Source organism: Staurois parvus, unplaced genomic scaffold (assembly GCF_062004578.1).
Source record: "Staurois parvus isolate SC_StPar_1 unplaced genomic scaffold, SC_StPar_1.0 ptg000032l, whole genome shotgun sequence".
Taxonomy (NCBI): Eukaryota; Metazoa; Chordata; class Amphibia; order Anura; family Ranidae; genus Staurois; species Staurois parvus.
In genome coordinates, this window is record NW_028317828.1 from 3,118,307 (window position 1) to 3,137,212 (window position 18,906).

Consider the following 18,906-nt stretch of genomic DNA (forward strand, 5'->3'; position numbering starts at 1 on the left):
AAACTGTTAAATACCTTTTTTCCATCAGCAGTTAGATTAGTCTTGTGACTTCTATCAGTGTCCAGCCGAGCACTGGTTAACCTTGTAGGAGGAGTTTTCATTTTGTTGTAGGAGGATGCAGAACCCCTGACCTCTGCCTGGACAGTGCTAATCGACCCTATGCTGATCACATGCATTCTCTCAAGGAAAGAAAAAATCCCTCTCTATCAATACCTAACACCAAACTGAACATGTGCAGAGTGACTCCATAGGATATGTCTTATCAGGAGATAAGAGGGGGACACTGGAAGAAGGGGAGGATTATTATTATTATTATACAGGATTTATACAGCATTTGCTCAGTGCTTTACAATATAACGGGAGACTATACAGCAACAATACATTTCAGTACAAGAGGGATAAGAGGGCCCTGCTCCTTGGAGCTTACAATATAGGAGGGAGGGGCTAGTGGTACAAAAGGTAGTAACTGTGGGGGATGGACTGGTTGGAAGAGTAGAAGATTCCAGTATTAGCTGAGGGTAGGATAGGCTTCCCTGAAGAGATAGGTTTTCAGAGATCGCCTAAAAAAGATTAGAGTAGGCGATAGTCTGATAAAGTGGGGTAGAGAGTTCCAGAGGATGGGGAAGCTCTGGAGACGAGCATTGGAGGAGGAGACAAGGGAGCTAGAGAGTAGGAGGTCTTGCGAGGAGCAGAGAGTACGGTTTGGGTGATATTTAGAGACAAGATCGGTGATGTAATTTGGGGCAGAGTTATAAATGGCTTTATATGTTATTGTTTTGAATTTTATCCGTTGGGCAATGGGAAGCCAGTGGAGGGATTGGCAGAGAGGGGTGGCAGATACAGAACGGTTAGTAAGGTGGATGAGTCTGGCAGCAGCATTCATGATAGACTGAAGAGGGTAGGCCTGCGATGAGGTAGGCCAGTGAGGAGGGAATTACAATAGTCAAGGCGAGATATAACAAGGGAGTGAATAAGTTGCTTAGTGGTTTCCAAGGTTAGGAACGGGCGTATCTTAGAGATGTTGCGAAGGTGAAGTCTACAAGATTTGGACAGTGAATGGATTTGGGACTGAAAGGACAGATGGGAGTCTAGGATTACTTCTAGTACCCTGGCATGAGGGGAGGGACTGATGATTGTGTTATTGATCTTGATGGAGAATTCTGGGGAGGGGACACGGGCTGGCGGGAATACTAAGAGCTCAGTTTTGGAAAGATTGAGTTTGAGGAAGTGGAGTGACATCCATGCCGATATATCACTTAGTAGGTTAGTAATTCGAGAGGAGACTGAAGGGGTGAGGTGAGGGGTAGAAAGATAGATTTGTGTGTCATCAGCATAGAGATGGTACTTAAAGCCATGGGAGTTTATCAGGTGACCAAGGGAGGAGGTGTAGATGGAGAAGAGAAGGGGTCCAAGGACAGAACCTTGAGGGACCCCTACAGAAAGAGTGAGTGAAGAGGAGGAGGCAGCGTTATAGGTAACGCTGAAGGAGCCCTGTGATAGGTAGGAGGAGAGCCAGGAGAGAGCAGAGTCTCTGAGGCCAAGAGAGGGGAGTTTTTTGAGGAGTCTGGGATGGTCAACCGTATCAAAAGCCGCAGAGAGGTCGAGTAGTAAGAGTACGGAGTAGTGGCCATTGGTTTTAGCTGTTAGATCATTAGTGAGTTTTAGTAGGGCAGTTTCATTGGAGTGTAGTGAGCGAAAGCCAGACTGTAAAGGGTCAAGAAGGTTGTTGTTGTTAGTGAGGAGGGATCTCAGGCGATTGTAGACTAAACGTTCTAGGAGTTTAGAGGTAAATGGCAGCAGAGAGATGGGTCTTAAGTTGTTCAGGTTGGTGGGGTCCAGGGAGGGCTTTTTAAGTATGGGAGTGATGTGTGCATGCTTTAGAGGGGAGGGGAAGGCACCAGTAGAGAGGGAAAGATTGAAGATGTGAGTGAGGGAGCATAGGATGGAAGAAGAGGGTGACCGTAGTAGTTGTGAGGGGACAGGATCCAGGGGGCAGGTAGTGAGACAGGCTTCTGAGAAAACCTTAGTGACCTCTTCGGTAGTAGCAAGGTCAAAAGAGGAAAGTGTTGAGGGAAGTTTAGTATAAGGTATGCTAAGTGGGATGGATGTCCATGCAGTGGCGATGCCCCTACGAACTGCGTCAATCTTGTTTTTGAAATGATTTACAATCTTGTGAGCACTGAGTAAGGTACTGGGTGGAGGTGGAGAAAGTAGAGTTAAAAGTAGAGAAGAGACGACGAGGACTGGATGACAAGGTAGTAATAAGAGTGACAAAATAGGTGTGTTTGGCAGCATGAAGGGAGGAATTGAAAGCAGATTTATGTAGGGTGAATGCTTGTTGAGATTTGGCTTTACGCCACAATCGCTCCAGCGCACGACTATGTAGTTTAAGATTTCTGGTGTAGTCAGTCTGCCAAGGTTGTAATGGTCGGGGCCTGATGCTCCGTGTTGTTAGGAGCAAGTGAGTCTAATGTGGATGAAAGTGAACTGTTGTAGACAGCAGTGGTCAGGACAGGGGAGAGATTCTGTCATAGAGTTGGTCAGTTACAGAGTGGAAAGGAGCAGGGTTCAAGTTGTGAAGGTTTCTGCAGGTAGGATCAGAGAAGACAGGATCAAACAGCACTTTTACCCAATGCAGAGGATTAACCCCTTAGGTTCCACAGTGAGTGTAACAAGCATGCTTTACTGCATATACAGACTGATTTTTACTGTTGTGGGTTTTTAACACTTTAAACACACATAGTAGTAAAAAATATATATATATAATGTCATATTGTTTACTTTTTATGCAGCCTGACAGCATAACAATAAAAAAAAGTAAGGCTTTAATTGGGCTTTGAATTTACCTCTTGGATAAAAATTATTTTAGGTTGTGAATAAATCATTGCAGTATATTTATGATTTTTATTTTTTAATCACTTGCTGCCTGCCCACAGTGCATTTTACTGTGAGTGGGCAACAGCTACAGGCTCAGTAGCAGAGTGGTACGTTGTTGAGCACATGTGCACTTGTGTGCTCTTATACCGTGAGCTGTGAGCGGCCGGTGTACCATGTGATTCCTATGACCAATCATAGTGATCACATGCTTACAATGTAAACAAAACCATCTCGAAGGGCTTCCATTCATGACTGCTTACTGTTGTGAAGCTGTGATTGGCCCACAGCTATCACATAGTACCTGGCACCCTGTATCATGTGACTAGCTGTAGCCAGTCACAGCATGTCAACACTAAGGAAGCTGTTATGAATGGAAAGCCATTCATGATGGTTAACTATTGCTTATGTCAGTGGTCATCAGGGTAGTACAGTGTCACTATGCTGAGCTACTCTGATGTAAAAACAAATAGTAAAACAAGAAAAAGTTTAAAAAAAAAATAGTAGAAAAATGATTTACGGTAATTTTTTTTTTACATGCTGTCACCAGTCAGTATTTAAAGTCTTCATTTTCCAAAACAAAGTAACAAAAAATTACAACTTTAAAAAACTCGCCATGCCTCTTACTAAATACCTTGGACTGTCTACTTTCCAAAAAGGGGTAATTTGGAGAGTATATGAACTGACCTGGCATTTTAGGTCCTCAGGAAATGAGATGGGTGGTCAATACATACAGTGGGGATCGAAAGTTTGGGCACCCCAGCTAAAAATGCCATTTTTTTGTTTTCTGTTACTTTGAAAGTGTAAATGATGGAAATAAAATCTAACTTTTGTTGACATATTATAAGAATGTCTAATCTGTAATTTGATGCTTTTTGGAGATTTTTCCATCTTTCCTTGGCTTCTTTATGCACATTAATACAAATTTTTAGCTGGGGTGCCCAAACTTTCGATCCCCACTGTATATACCATATATATATACACCATTTGTAGACTCTATCATTTTTAACCAAACTAAATAATATACACTAATTTGGGTTATTTTCACCAAAGAAATGTAGCAGACTACATTTTGGCCAAAATTTATGAAGAAAAATTATTTGTTTAACATTTTATAACAAAAATGAAGAAAATGTTTTTTTTTCTTTTTCCAAATTCCCGGTATTTTTTTTGTTCATATAGCAAACAATAAAAAAAAACAGTGCTAATTAAATACCACCAAAATACTCTATTTTGTATGAAAAAAATTTAAATACATTTCATTTGAGTATAGTGTTGCATGACTGAGCAACTGCCAGTTAAAGTAGCACAGTGCTGAAAAGCAAAAAACGCTCTGATCATGAAGGGGGTAAAATGTCCCAGTGGTTAAACAAACCTGGAGTTTTGCATTAAAACCCAATTCCAGCCGATCCATTTCTTTTTTTTTTTTTTGGGGTGTTTTGAATGTTTGAGGTTTTTTTCCCAGTTTGTGTCATCTTTTGGGGAGATTTCTTCTCGCTTGCAGGACAACCACACAATGACCGGAAATAATAGAGCAATAACAACCTGATAAATAATCAAATTCCTCTCAATTCTACATTACTAAAACTCCCTGTGCTTCTGACCCTGTCACTAGAATAGTAAATGTGTCCTCAACAGGTCTAAGGTTTAGTCATTCTCCACCCTAACCAAAAAAAAATTGGTTAGGGTTGGGCTTTAAGCTGGGCATCTGAAAAGGATTACTGGTCATTATGGCTCCTCATATTGAAAAGTATTGTCTGTGCAGGATTCTCCTTTTTTGCTGCTGTCAGCTTGTTGTGAGTTAGACATGGTGCTAAGTCCAGGGCCAAGTGAAGAACAGTGCAGAAATGATGTAACTTTGTGCTTTAGAAGTAATACTGTATTTGTATTATGTACTTGTTTTTTTTGTTTGTTTTCTAGTTACAATGCCACTGCAAAAATCTTCAGGTAAGTTTTTTTTTTTTTTGTCCTAGTTTTGAATTATATTATTATTTTTTTATTAAACAGGATTTATATAGCGCCGACAGTTTGCTCCGCGCTTTACATCATGGTGGGAGACAGTACACGAGACAGTACAGTAACAATACAATTCAATACAAGAGGGGTTTGAGGGCCCTGCTCCCTGGAGCTTACAATCTAGGAGGGAGGGAATAGTGGTACAGGAGGAAATAGCTGTGGGGGATGGAGTGGTTGGAAGAGTAGAGGAGTTCTGTATTAGCTGAGGGCGGGGTAGGCTTCCCTGAAGAGAGAGGTTTTCAGAGTGCGCCTAAAGGTGAGCAGAGTTGGCGATAGTCTGATGGATTGGGGTAGGGAGTTCCAGAGGATAGGGGAAGCCCAGGAGAAGTCCTGGAGACGAGCATGGGAGGAGGAGACAAGGGAGCTAGAGAGTAGGAGGTTTGGAGAGTATGGTTTGGGTGATATTTGGAGACAAGATCGGTGATGTAATTTGGGGCAGTATTATGAACGGCTTTATATGTCAGTGTTAGCGTTTTGAATTTTATCCTTTGGGCAATTGGAAGCCAGTGGAGGGATTGGCAGAGGGGGTGGCAGATACAGAACGGTTAGTAAGGTGGATGAGTCTGGCCGCAGCATTCATGATAGACTGAAGTGGGGATAGCCTGCGGAGAGGTAGGCCAATGAGGAGGGAGTTACAGTAGTCGAGGCGTGATATAATAAGGGAGTGAATGAGTTGCTTAGTGGTTTCCGAGGTTAGGAACAGTCGTATCTTGGAGATGTTGCGGAGGTGAAGTCTAAAAGGACAGATTGGAGTCTAGGATGACACCTAGTACTCTGCCTTGAGGGGTGTGACTGATGATAGTGTTCTTGGTCATGATGGAGAAGTCGGGGGGGGGGGGGGGGGGGGGTGCGTGCTGGGGGGAATACTAGGAGCTCCGTTTTGGAAAGATTTAGTTTGAGGAAGTGGAGTGACATCCAATCCGACATGTCGCTTAGTAGGCTTGTGATACGGGTGGAGACTGAAGGGGTGAGGTGAGGGGTAGAGAGATTTGTGTGTCGCCAGCATAGAGATGGTAATTGAAGCCGTGGGAATTTATCAACTGACCAAGGGAGGAGGTGTAGATGGAGAAGAGAAGGGGTCCGAGGACAGAACCTTGAGGGAACCCAACAGAGAGAGGGAGTGAGGAGGAGGTTGTAGCATTATAGGTAACACTGAAGGAGTGCTGTGATAGATAGGAGAGAGCGGAGTCTCTGAGGCCAAGAGAGTGTAGTTTTTTGAGGAGGAGGGGGTAGTCAACCATGTCAAAAGCCGCAGAGAGGTCAAGGCGTTGGAGTACTGTATAGTGGCCATTGGTTTTGACGGTTAGCAGGTCGTTGGTGAGTTTGAGTAGGGCAGTTTCGGTGGAGTGTAGGGGCGGAAGCCAGACTGTAGGGGATCAAGGAGGTTGTTGTCGGTGAGGTGGGAACTCAGGCGATTATAGACTAAGCGCTTTAGGAGTATTAAATGTAAATGGCAGCAGGGAGATGGGTCTTAGGTTGTTCAAATCGGTGGGATCCAGGGAGGGTTTTTTTTTTTTTTAAGTATGGGAGTGATGTGCGCGTGCTTTAGAGGGGAGGGGAAGGTGCCAGTAGAGAGGGAAGGATTAAAGATGTGAGTGAGGGAGTGTAGGATGGAAGGAGAGGGTGACCGTAGGAGTTGTGAGGGTACAGGGTCCAGGGGGCAGGTGGTGAGGCTGGCTTCTGAGAAGACCTTAGTGACCTCTTCAGTAGTAGCGAGGTCGAAGGAGTGGAGTGTTGAGGTGGTTTTAGTGTGAGGAATGCTAGGTGGGGTGGAAGTCTGAGCAGTGGCGAAGTCCATGCGAATTGCGTCAGTCTTGTTTATGAAATGGTTAGCAATTTCGTGGGCGGTGAGTGAGGTACTGGGTGGAGGTGGGGGCGGAGAAAGTAGAGGGTTATAAGGAGAGAAGAGCCGATGAGGACTGGAGGAGAAGGTATTAATGAGGGTAATAAAGTAGGCTTGTTTGGTAGCGTGAAGGGAGGAAGTGTATGTTAAAAAGGCAGATTTATATCGGGTGAACGCTTGTTGGGATTTGGTTTCACGCCATAGTTGCTCCAGCGCATGACTATGTCGTTTGAGATTTTTGGTACGATATAAACATTCTAATAGGTCTTAGGCTGCTTTCACACTGGTTCGCCTCAAAAATGCTTCAAAAATGACTAGCGTTTTTGAGGTGTTTTTTTAAGCGTTTTTCAAGCGGAACATCCTGGACATGTGACTTACTTTTGTAGCTCAAAAAAGTTACTAAAATACAGCATGCGTTATTTTATAAAGTCATGCAGTATTTTAGTAGTGAAAACCATGTGTTAATGTTTCATCTGTCAGCGGGGTTCCCCACTGACAGCTGAATGTAAAAGAGAGAATTGCCGGCAATTAAAAAATAATGAAAAAATGGCATGGGGTCCCCCCCAAAAATCCATACCAGACTCTTATCTGAGCATGCAGCCTGGCAGGTCAGGAAAGGGGGAGGGGGAATGAGCAAGTGCCCCCCCTCCTGAACCATACCAGGCCATGTGCCCTCAACATGGGGTGGTGCTTTGGGGTGGGGGGGGCTCCCCCTACCCCAAAGCACCTTGTCCCCATGTTGATGGGGACAAGAGCCTCTTTCCCACAACCCTGGCCGGTGGTTGTGGGGGTCTGCGGGCGGGGGGCTTATTGGAATCTGGAAGCACCCTCCAGCAAGGTGGCCCCCCAGATCCCGGCCCACCCCTATGTGAATGAGTATGGGGTACATGGTACCGCTACCCATTCACAAAAAAAAACCCTATAGTGTGAAAATTGACAAGAAGACAGTCTTTGACAAGCCCCTTATTAAAAGAAGCAAAATAAATGAATGTTCCCTGAAGTAGATCCAACGTCAATCACGATGCCCGCTGCCGACCTGAAAAAAGAAAAAAAGAAAAAGGCTTCTTTCCTGACTCTGGCTCCCGGCTGTCTGACTGTTCCGCTGGCTTGACAGTTCTTAAATATGTAAAGGGCGGTCCCATCATGTATATGAGCCTGCCCCGTGTGACATCATTGACCCAGCATGCCCCGGTCGATGTCACATGGGAGCGAGATCACGTGGGTGATGTCACTGGGTGGCCCTGCCCCTTACATATTTAAGAACTGTCAAGCCAGCATAGCAATCAGATGGCCGGGAGCCAGCGTCGGGAACGGAGCCGCCGCCTTTTTTTTCCTTTTTCTTTCCTCTTTTTTTTTTCTGGGCATCAGTGTGCATTGTGCTTGACATTGGAACTACTTTGGGGGAAATTTTCATTTTTCTTTGTTTAATAAAGAACTTGTCAAAGACTGTCTCCTATCATTTTTCACACTACAGTTTTTTTTTTGTGACATCAAAGCACCCCCTCATGTTGAGTTGTGGCCTCGTCCCGTCCCCCCCTTTCATGACCTGCTGGTCTGCATGCTTGGATACGGGTCTGGTATGGATTTTGAGGGGGGCCCCACACCATTTTTTTTTATTGTTTTGATTTTTTGGGGAGGGGGGTTTTGGCGTTGACAAAATCCATACCAGACCCGAAGGGCTTTGTATGGATGGATAGAGGGGGGGGACCCCACACCGTTTCTTTATTATTTTTTAATTGCCAGCAATTCTGTCAGTGGGGAAACCCGCTGACAGCTGAAACAGCCAGACCTTCCCACATGTGCTTTTCTCTTTTTAAGGAGGTTACCATTAATTTCAATGGGAAGAGGCATTTTTTTTTTAACTCCCCAAACCTGCGTCAAAAGATGCTGCAAGCAGGAGTTTTTTACACCACACCGCAAGCGCAACACCTCCATGTGAAAACATACATAGATATAGGTATATATATATAGTACCATTTTGCCCCCTGGCTCGTTATTTGCGAGCCTTACAAGATGGAGCCTTTCTGGAGAGTACCATTAGGAGTCTGGACTTCGTTGGACCTACCGGTGAGCCTGAGGTGACCCCCAAGTGTGAGTCGTATCATTCCTGAGTGTCCACCATAGTGCTGGATGCCATCATAACCACAGACCAGACCATGATGTTACCACGGATATGATATACATACAATGCTCAGATTGTATGTACTTTTGGTAAGCGCATAAGTACATTTGATTTTTTTCACCAGCAAGTTGGATTCACAGAACACCAAACACCATTTGTTTTCATTCAGTTTATTGACTCATCACTAATGTCACTTTCTGCATTATACCTTTACCACAATGTGGGCATCACTACGCCGGTTTGGCTGATTTATAATTGATTTATGCAATATTGTTTTGTGTATCTTATTACTGTATCTTTAGCGCTGCATACCTTTTTTCATTTAATACTGAGGTGCTGAGGATTGCCTTTTATGCTAGCCGCTCTCTTATTAGGTTGCGCTCACTTACCCTTTTGACTTACTATACATAGATATACATTCACATACATAGGGATGCAGTTTTCTTGAGCTTTTCTGGCTTTTTTTTTTTTTATGCACAAATGCTTCAAAAACTGCTCAGTGTGAAAGCAGCCCTAACGTGAGCCTAAACCCTCCTATCCTTTTCAGCCAAGGAAGCTGCCATCTTATCCTCTGTTTGATCTGCAGCTGCCATGATGCTGCACGACACCAGCCATTCGATCATTTGCCAGTTTGGTTGAGAGCACAAGCAAATGTGACAGTTACATTTCCAGCATGTGCCATGAATATTCAGTAACTGTGTTTTTAAACTGTTAAATCAATGGGTTCAGTTCCACTTTAACGTGGCCCACACTAGATTGCAGCTGCCCTGCCTTTCAAAAAGTAGTACGTGCACTACTTTTTAGTGTGATGCAGTTTCAGCCCATTCAAAATAAATAGAGCTGAAATCGCACTGCACAGAACTGCATGTGAATCACACAGAAGCTGCACAATGTTCCTGTGCGATTCACATGCAGTTCATAGTGTGAATGGACCCTTATTATACTCTTAAGAGTGGGGACTCATACGCTGTCAGAATACACTAAGTTCTCTAGCACTGATCAACTTCTCTGGAAAAGGAATGGCCATAGATGGATGGAAATTTGGCCGGTCCCTGCTGGACCAGCTGTATTTCAAGACATCTGTGGCAAGGTAAAAGCTTGACATAAAGTGTGTGTGTGTGTACATACAAGGTAGCCTAATTTCAACTAAAATGTAAACAATTTTATGTTCTAGTGAAGAAAAATCTGATGAAATACTGAAGCTTTTGGGAGATGTAAAGTAAGTGTTTTAGATAAAATATATATACTAAATAGCAGGGCTTAAAATTTCAAGTCCTGAGCTACTAGCCAGGCCTTAAGAGTTACTCGCCACCAACAAACACACACGCACAGAGACACATGTACAGACACATGTATACACACACAGGCACATACAGACACGCATACACACAGATACATGTACATACACAGAAATACACACGCACAGACACATGTACATACATACACAGACACATGTACATCATTGGTGTCAGTGTGTGTGGGGGGGGGGAGAATAGTGCCCCATCATTGGTGTCAGTGGGGGGGGGGGATAGTGACCCATCATTGGTCTCAGCAGGGGGGGGGGGGGTAATAGTGACCCATCATTGGTGCCATTGGGAGGGGGGAATAGTGCCCCATCATTGGTGTCAGTGGGGGGGGGGATAGTGCCCCATCATTGGTGTTGGGGGGGGGGGGGGGGGGGGGGATAGTGTCCCATCGTTGGTGTCAGTGGGGGGAGGAATAGTGCCCCATCGTTGGTGTCAGTGGGGGGGGGAATATAGTGCCCCATTGTTGGTGTCAGTGGAGGGGATATAGTGCCCCATCATTGGTGTTAGTGGGAGGAATAGTGCCCCATCATTGGTATCAGTGACAACAATGATGGGGCACTATTCCTCCCATTGACACCAATGTTACTTACCTTGCTGACCCCTGCTCCAGCCTGGGCTCGCTCCCTCCCTCTCCTATCCACAGCCAGCATACCTGGCTGCAGCAGCAGCACCATCTGCACGGCACAGACACTTACAGGTCAGCTGTCTTCCTTCTCCGGCTGCTCTCCTCTTCACTTGAATCGGCTGCTCCCTCACTTCTTTGAGCTTCGCGCTGCTGCTCGGCTCCTCCGCATGTGTGCCTTTCCTGAGCTACAGTACCAGTGGCCAATCATCGGCGAGGAGGCGGAGCTGGTAGAGGGAGAGACAAGCTGCCATAGGCTGTTGAGTGATCCCGGGGGTGTGGCAAGATGACAGGGACGGCATGTCATCCCGCCCACACATCGCGATCCAGAGAAATTAAGACACTGGACCCGCTGACAACCTCCCTACCCCTCCTCCAGCAGCGCCTCGTGGACCAGATCGACGTTGGACTGGGAGTCGCGGACCCAGGTAAAACACAGCAGCCCGCTCCTGTACGAAGTGTCCCTTCCGTGGGAAGGGGGGGGGGCGGCATTACGGCTGCGCCGCCCCCCTAAAAAGTGCCGCCCTAGGCAAACGCCTTGTTTGCCTTGTTGCAAATATGCCCCTGGGGGACACACTCGCCTCCACCATAATTGGCAAGCAGGCGAGTGGAAATTTCAAGGCCTACTATATAGTGTATTTAATATGCCATGTGTGTACAGTAAATATATAATAGGACTACAGTTTTTAAACACAGTTAAAATGTAACATTTACTTACATTTGGGTAAACTGTATTTGAAATTCTTGTTTAGTATACAATAATATAACTCAACTATGTATATGATGATGAGTCATTAAAAGAAAGGAAGAAAATAAATGGTATATGTAACGGAACCGTCCCAGTCTGCGCTTGGGTATTCCCGTTATAATACAGCTTCCCCGATCGAACACTGTCAACGGACAACACCGCTGACCATACAAGACTAGACGAGACCAGTCTTCAAATAAATCAGGAAATAGACTACTTTATTTTAACAGCGATACAAGATATGTATATTCAAGGGAACAATCCCCCCTCCCTGCATAATGATACAGGGCATGGCAAACCACACCCAGTAAGAAGAGACACATCAGCAGACAGTCCCACCAGGGGGAGGGCTGTGGGAAACACCCCCCACCAATCCAATACACACAAACACATACATCCCATAATAGTTTGCTCCCAAGCAAGACACACAATAGAACAATGGGATGCAACCTCATGGCATTAAACGATGAACAACCCCCCACCCCAGTATTAGGACATTTCACCCTGTACCCCTAACAGGCACAGGGTGACTTACACATAATAGGGATATTGGGAGCCGAGACAGGGGGTCTCCCACCCCTCCAAAGTGAGCTGTATTCCATGGGCCCCCCACCACACACACACACACACCTGCACTTTTCAAACTGTATATATACATACTGCATGTCACATAATGAGAAAGGACGTTGGCTGTAGAGGATCTCAATGCGTTTCGCAGTTGCTTCTTCAGGAGCAGTGTGTGCTAATATGACATAATCGTAGTTATTCGTATAGTATAAGCCATATAACCCATAAAAATAATGTTGGCTTGTGAAATACAATATGTCCAACAGTTATGAAATTGAACTCTATTATTATGAATATAAAGCTACTATGATCAGGTTACAGGGGCCAAACCAAATTAAAAAAAACTGTGCACCCAGGACAATCGAGGAGAGACGGAAGAACAAAAACAGTGCCTAAATATAAACTTCAACAAGGAAAGTCGACAGGCTTATATAAAAAAGGATTTTGCTAGGTTTCGGTAAACATAAAAATTTCCTGATTGCATTAGTGGAGCATCTTGTTTGACATATATAATCAATTATTTTAATACATCCCTTTAAAAAAAAAAGTGCCCTTTTTAATACCTAAATTTGCTGAATTAGGTCAAACAATAATGAAAACATTCTTTTAAAACTTAATTTTATCAAATATACATACATACATACACACGGTTGTGTTCAAAATTATAGCAGTCAGACATCACTAACCTGATCAATCACTGTTTTTGGTAGAAATGATATTTCTACATGGCAAATAATTTACTAGCAGGTGTAGTACAGTAATAGAAATCCAACAGACCCAACAGTCATGACATGCATGCTGCTGATTCTGTGTAATTGAATCACTAATTGAAAAGGGCATGTTCAAAATAATAGCAGTGTGGAGTTCTATTAGTGAGGTCATTCATTCTTTGAAAAACAGGTGGCAATTATTGCCCTTATTTAAGGAAGGAAGGCAGCAAATGTTGTACATGCTGATTACATGATCGCAAATGCTTTAAAATGGCAACCAAAACCTGAAAGACGTGGAAGTAAGCGAAAAACTACCATTTGAATGGATAGAAGAATAGCCAAAATGACAAGGACTCAGCCAACAATCAGCTCCAGGAAGCTCAAAGAAGGTCTAAAGTTACTTGTGAGCACTGTTACAATTAGAAGACACCTATGTGAAGACAAGCTATCTGCAAGAAGCCCCCACAAAGTCCCATTGTTGAAAAAAAGACGTGCTGAAGCGGTTACAATTTGCCAAAGGGCACATTGAATGGCCTAAAGAGAAATGGCGCAACATTTTGTGGACTGATGAAAGTAAGATTGTTCTTTTTGGGTCTAGTGGCCGGAGACAGTTTGTCAGACGACCCCCAAACACTGAATTCAAGCCACAGTACACTGTGATGACAGTGAAGCATGGTTGCGCAAGCATCATGATATCGGGATGTTTCTCATACTACGGTGTTGGGCCTTTTTATCGCATACCAGGGATCATGGATCAGTTTGAATACATCAGAATACTTGAAGAGGTCATGCTGCCTTATGCTGAAGAGGAAATGTGCTTGAAATGGGTGTCCCAACAAGACACCGACCCCAAACACACCAGTAAACGTGCAACATCTTGGTTCTAGACCAACAAGATTGACGTTCTGGAGTGGCCAGCCCAATCCCCGGATCTTAATCCAATAGAAAACTTGTGGGGTGACATCAAAAATGCAGTTTCTGAGGCAAAACCAAGAAATAGAGAAGAACTGTGGAATGTAGTCCAATCATCCTGGGCTGGAATACCTGTTCACAGGTGCCAGAAGTTGGTTGACTCCATGCAACACAGATGTACAGCAGTTCTCAGAAACCGTGCTTATACAACTAAATATTAATTAAGTGATTCAAAATCTTCAAACATTTTCCAGTTTATATAGTGAATGTTTGAGTTTGTAAAGAAGAATACAAACACTGCTATGTTTTTGAACAGTCTAATATTCACTTTTCTTCAATTTTTTTAGAGGAACAACACAAATTTGATATATTTTTCTTCATGTTTTGATTTGGAATAGAATGTGTAGTGTTCCCAATGCATTTGTGTGTATGGAAATAAAAGCTATTAGAAGGATTTTGAGCTTTATTCGCTTTTTTCAACACACTATTATTGTGTGTGTGTGTGTGTGTGTGTGTGTGTGTGTGTGTGTGTGTGTGTGTGTGTGTGTGTGTGTGTGTGTGTGTGTGTGTGTGTGTGTGTGTGTGTGTGTGAGAGAGAGAGATAGCTATACATTATCCGACAGATTATTAGCCAGAAAGGTGACACAACTATATTCTTGTGCAGATCTCCTGCTTTCCTTATTACTTCTGCCTGCAGTAGAACTCTGCTGCTTATATAAAGTTCAGGCAAATATGCTACCAGCATTTTAAGTTCAATAAAAGAATGTCTGTTACGAATTGTAATTGCTCTGTAATTTTGGTTACCACATGAAACCTTTTTATTAAGTGTTCTTGCATGGCAAGACCACTTACTGTTATCTCATATATATTCTTATTATTATAGCCAAATTTACCACCCTAACTCCTCCCACAGTGTTTACACTACATAGACAGTAATATACCGAAACGTGCGGATTGTTCCCGATTGGTGTTACTATTACTTTGTGGATCGTTTTGCCGAGTGATTCACAAAATATCGCCGTTTTTGTGTTGAAATTGGTCCCATTGGAATGAATGGCGCAATGTTCAAAACTAGAGTGGGAGCTGAAAAATCAGGACGTGATTTCTAAACTTCCATCACCCCCCTCATTTTCAAGCCCACCTACACAAATCTTATATCAAAACGTTCAGCTATCCCTGCTGCCACTAAAAATGTCCACGGCTAAGCCATAGTCCTGATAGTTTTCACAATATGACCATTTGTTTGCAACTCACGCCACCCATTAACATTCATTGAAACTCCACTCTAGCCAACTCAAATTTGAAGGGCAATTTCTAAACGACTGTGCCTTCATTTTTAATATTTCAGAGACATGCATCAAAATGTAGGTCTGGGTCTTGTGATTCTCACAATATAAAGCTCTTCATTGTAGGATTTATCGTTTTAAAACTACAACCGTTTGAAGATGGCAAACGCCAGTGAAGTGAGCAAGTTGGAGCAGTTTGTTTTTAACTGCTCATCTGCCCTTGCTGTAGAGTGAGTTGCCATAGGAACCCAGGTGTGTGAGCAGGCAGCAGAGTGACAAAAGCTACTCCGCCCACTCTAGTTGTAGACTACTGGTGGAGGCAAGAACACTTCACACAATTTCCCCAGAAATTGTAGTTTTTCTAGTTCAGTATATAATCATCCATATTGTAATTTATGTTGTTATAAGTAGTTCCTTTGTCATAGGAAAAAAAATAGTGATGATAATATTAATAAGTTCTGGGTTTGAAAATGTAAATCAATCATCAAATATTCATTTAGAGTCACATTTTGTTTCGCATTAACTGGTTGCCGCCCTGCCACAGTGTTTTTACTGCGGCAGGGTGGCACCTCTGAGCACAGCGCCGTTTTTTAACGTCGCTCTGCAAAACGGGGCGCGCGCGCCCTACCCGTCCCGCCGATCGCGGCAGCGGGTGTCCATCAAGTGTAATCACTGACACGGCTGCAGTGTTTACACTGCAAGTCTGCTCTCTGTCAGTTCCGAGCACTCTGAACCTGAGAGAAGAGTTTATCTCTCAGGATCAGTGTGTTCCTGTGAAGTACACCCCCCCGCCCCCTAGTAAAACACTCCCCTCACACAGTGAACCCTTTCATTACCAAAAAAGTTAACCCCTTCCTCCCCAGTGCCATTAGTACAGTCTCCGTGGGTTTTTTTTTTTTTTTTTTTTGCACTGATCACTGTATTGGTGTCACTGGGGTTGTCAGTGACCCCAAGTCAGTTCCCCCCCAGTGTCAAAATGTCCCCCGCAGTCCCGCCATAAGTTGCTGATCACTGTCATAAATTGATCGCCGCCATTATTAGTATAATAAAAAAAAAATCCTGGTATCTTTCCCGCCATTTGTAGACGCTATAACTTTCACTTTCATAAACCAATTAATTTACACGTATTGGGATTTTTTTTTAGCAAAGACATGTCGCAGAATACATTTTGGCAGAAATTTATGACTAAATTTGATTTTTACATTTTTTTACTGGGCATGTTTTGTAGCAAAAAGTCCAAAATATTTTTTTTTCTCAATTGTCAGCCTTAGTTTTTTATATTTTGCACTATAAATAAAAAACAGGCGATCATATACCACCGTAAATTTAATTTGGCTGCAATGCTGCATGACCGCGCAATTGTCAGCTAAAGTAACACAGCGCCGTAACACAAACCGCTTCTGTAACAGCTTCCTGACCGCCCTATAGCAGAAATACTGCTACAGGGCGGCATGGGTGCGCAAAATCACAAACACACATATATATGTGATTCGCGCTCCCGTGGTTTTCCCGCCCCTCCCAGATAGCGTCATATTGCCCGTCAGTACACCAGTCATCACATTTAACCCCTAATTGCCAGGAGCACGTTCATGCACAATAAACCTCCATTGCTAGTGCAGTGTCTGAACGGGTCAATATCTTTGATCAGATCAGCACTATACCACGTTCACATTAATATAGCGTCCCCATAAATGCAGCGTTAGCGGGATCAGTCCCAGCACCTGCTTTAGCCCCTATGCTTACCCCCCCTACTCCCCCAGCAAGTGCAGTGTCGGTAGGTCACTGTTACTTGATACATTGCACACAAAACCGCAGTGTTTGCAGAATCAGGCCTGATCTCTGTTAGCACAGGCCGGTAAATTTTAATGACTCTCATATGCAGCAGAGTGCCAGTACTAGTGCCTCTCTACCTTTTGGTGAACTGGCGAGTACCAGCCGTCTAGTACATCTTGGTATTTCACATACCTCCTTGATGTTTGGAGCTGTTTTTCACGGAATATCTGTATGCGTTGATTGTGGATCAAATCAATTTATATGCACAACAATTTATTGCAGCCAACCCAAATTCAAACCTTGCCAGACCAGTTGCATGGAAACTCATTATGGTTTTCGAATTTACATTTTTTTTTTTTTTTTTTGGGCCTAACCCTCAACATGGGCATTACTAAAAGAAATGAATTGCGGTTGTATTGGTCCGCAGACCCGATTCATCATATGCCCGTGTTCTCTGCTGCCATGGCCAGGCATAGATATGAGAGTATATTGTGTTTTATGCATTTCAATGACAATACACTCTGTCATCCTCGGGTTAACCCTGAATTTGACCGGCTCCACAAAATTCAGCCCCTCGCAAAACAACTTAACCAAAAATTTGCAGATGTCTATACTCCCCAGCAAAACATCTGCGTTGATGAGTCCTTCATTAATTTTTCTGGCCGCCTTGCATTCAAACAATTTCTCCCCTGCAAGCGTGCCAGATATGGGGTCAAGATGTAGAAGACCTGTGAGAGGGCAACAGGCTATACTTATAAGTTTTGGATTTACGAGGGAAAAGATAGTCACGTGGAGCCCCCCGGATGCCCAGACTACATGGGGATCAGTGGCAAGATAATTTGGGACTTGGTGTCATCCTTTTTCCATATGGGGTACCACTTATATGTGGACAATTTTTATTGAAGCGTGCCACTATTTAGACATTTGTTCAATCTTGGAACTGGTGCTTGTGGCAAAGTGTGGCCTAATGTTTGCCCATCATTAAAAGTGGGTGGATGCAGGGTGATATATTCTAATGGTAGGCGTACCACACACTTTTTCTGGCAGAGATTTCTTCTAATATTTTCATTCAGTCCACAGGCTGCATACAAAAAAAAAAAGAACATAGTATACTGTATATACCCAACAAGGACCAGCGACGTACTGGTACATCACTGGACTTTGAATGGTTATAACAGGATGATGCCTACAGATGCAGGCATCATCCTGGTATCGTTTTTTTCAGCCGGCAATCAGCTTTCATGTAAAAGCAATCCTAGTTGCTAATTAGCTGCAGGATTGCTTTTACAATCAGCAGGAGATGATGCCCCCCTCCCCCGCTGCCTTCCACGGCCTTCTCGGGCAGTCTCGTGCCATCGGGGGAACCTGAGAATGCAGCCGTTGTTTCTGCCAGCTGACCATAGAGCTGATTGGAGACCAGAGTGGTGCCAATCATCTCTATAGCCTAAGAACTTGGAAGCTACAAGCATTTCATCACTTTAGTTTCACAGGATATAAACAGCGCCATTTGTAAATTGGGAAAGCATCTGATCACACCGATTTTGGTTTGATTAGAGAATGTAAGGGCAGAGGAGATATCCAGAGTCTGATAGACCCCAGATTTCTGAAAAAAGAATATATGACAATGCCCATTGAAGTTATAGGGTATATTTGCATTCCCTGTTATAGCATTAATAGTGATCAAAAAAATGAAAGGTACAATGTAAAAATAATAAAAAAAAATCAAAATAAAATAAAAAAAAAAAATGGCCCCTCCCATGCATGCACACCTGTGTGCACAAGCCTTGACCCTGTGCCGGTATGTAAACAGCGGTTGCACCATGCATGTGAGGTATTGCTGTGAACGTCAGATCAAGGGCAGTAATTCTAACATTAGACCTCCTCTGTAAATCTAGAATGGTAGCTTTTAAAGCGTTGCCTATGGATATTAAAAATGTTTGCAGTTTGTCGCCATTGCACGGGGCATGCACAGTTTTAAAGCATGTCATGTTTGGTATCTATTTACTCTGCATACCATTATCTTTTATACTTTACCAAATAATTGGTCAATATATTGTGTTTTTGTGCATTAAAAGTAAAAAAAGTGTGTTTTTTAAAAAAAATTTGCTTTTGAAAAATCACTGCGC

General features: G+C 43.4%; 1 protein-coding gene across 2 annotated transcripts in view; it reads left to right on the top strand.

Moving 5' to 3' along the window:
* ANAPC4 (anaphase promoting complex subunit 4) overlaps nucleotides 1-18,906 on the top strand; it is a 176,161-nt gene that overhangs the window by 25,073 nt on the left and 132,182 nt on the right. For both annotated transcript variants that reach the window (XM_089660907.1, XM_089660908.1), the window contains exons 6-7: nucleotides 4,795-4,821; nucleotides 10,030-10,074. In XM_089660907.1, coding sequence (XP_089517033.1) covers nucleotides 4,795-4,821; nucleotides 10,030-10,074 — 72 coding nt within the window. The remainder of the gene's footprint in view (nucleotides 1-4,794; nucleotides 4,822-10,029; nucleotides 10,075-18,906) is intronic.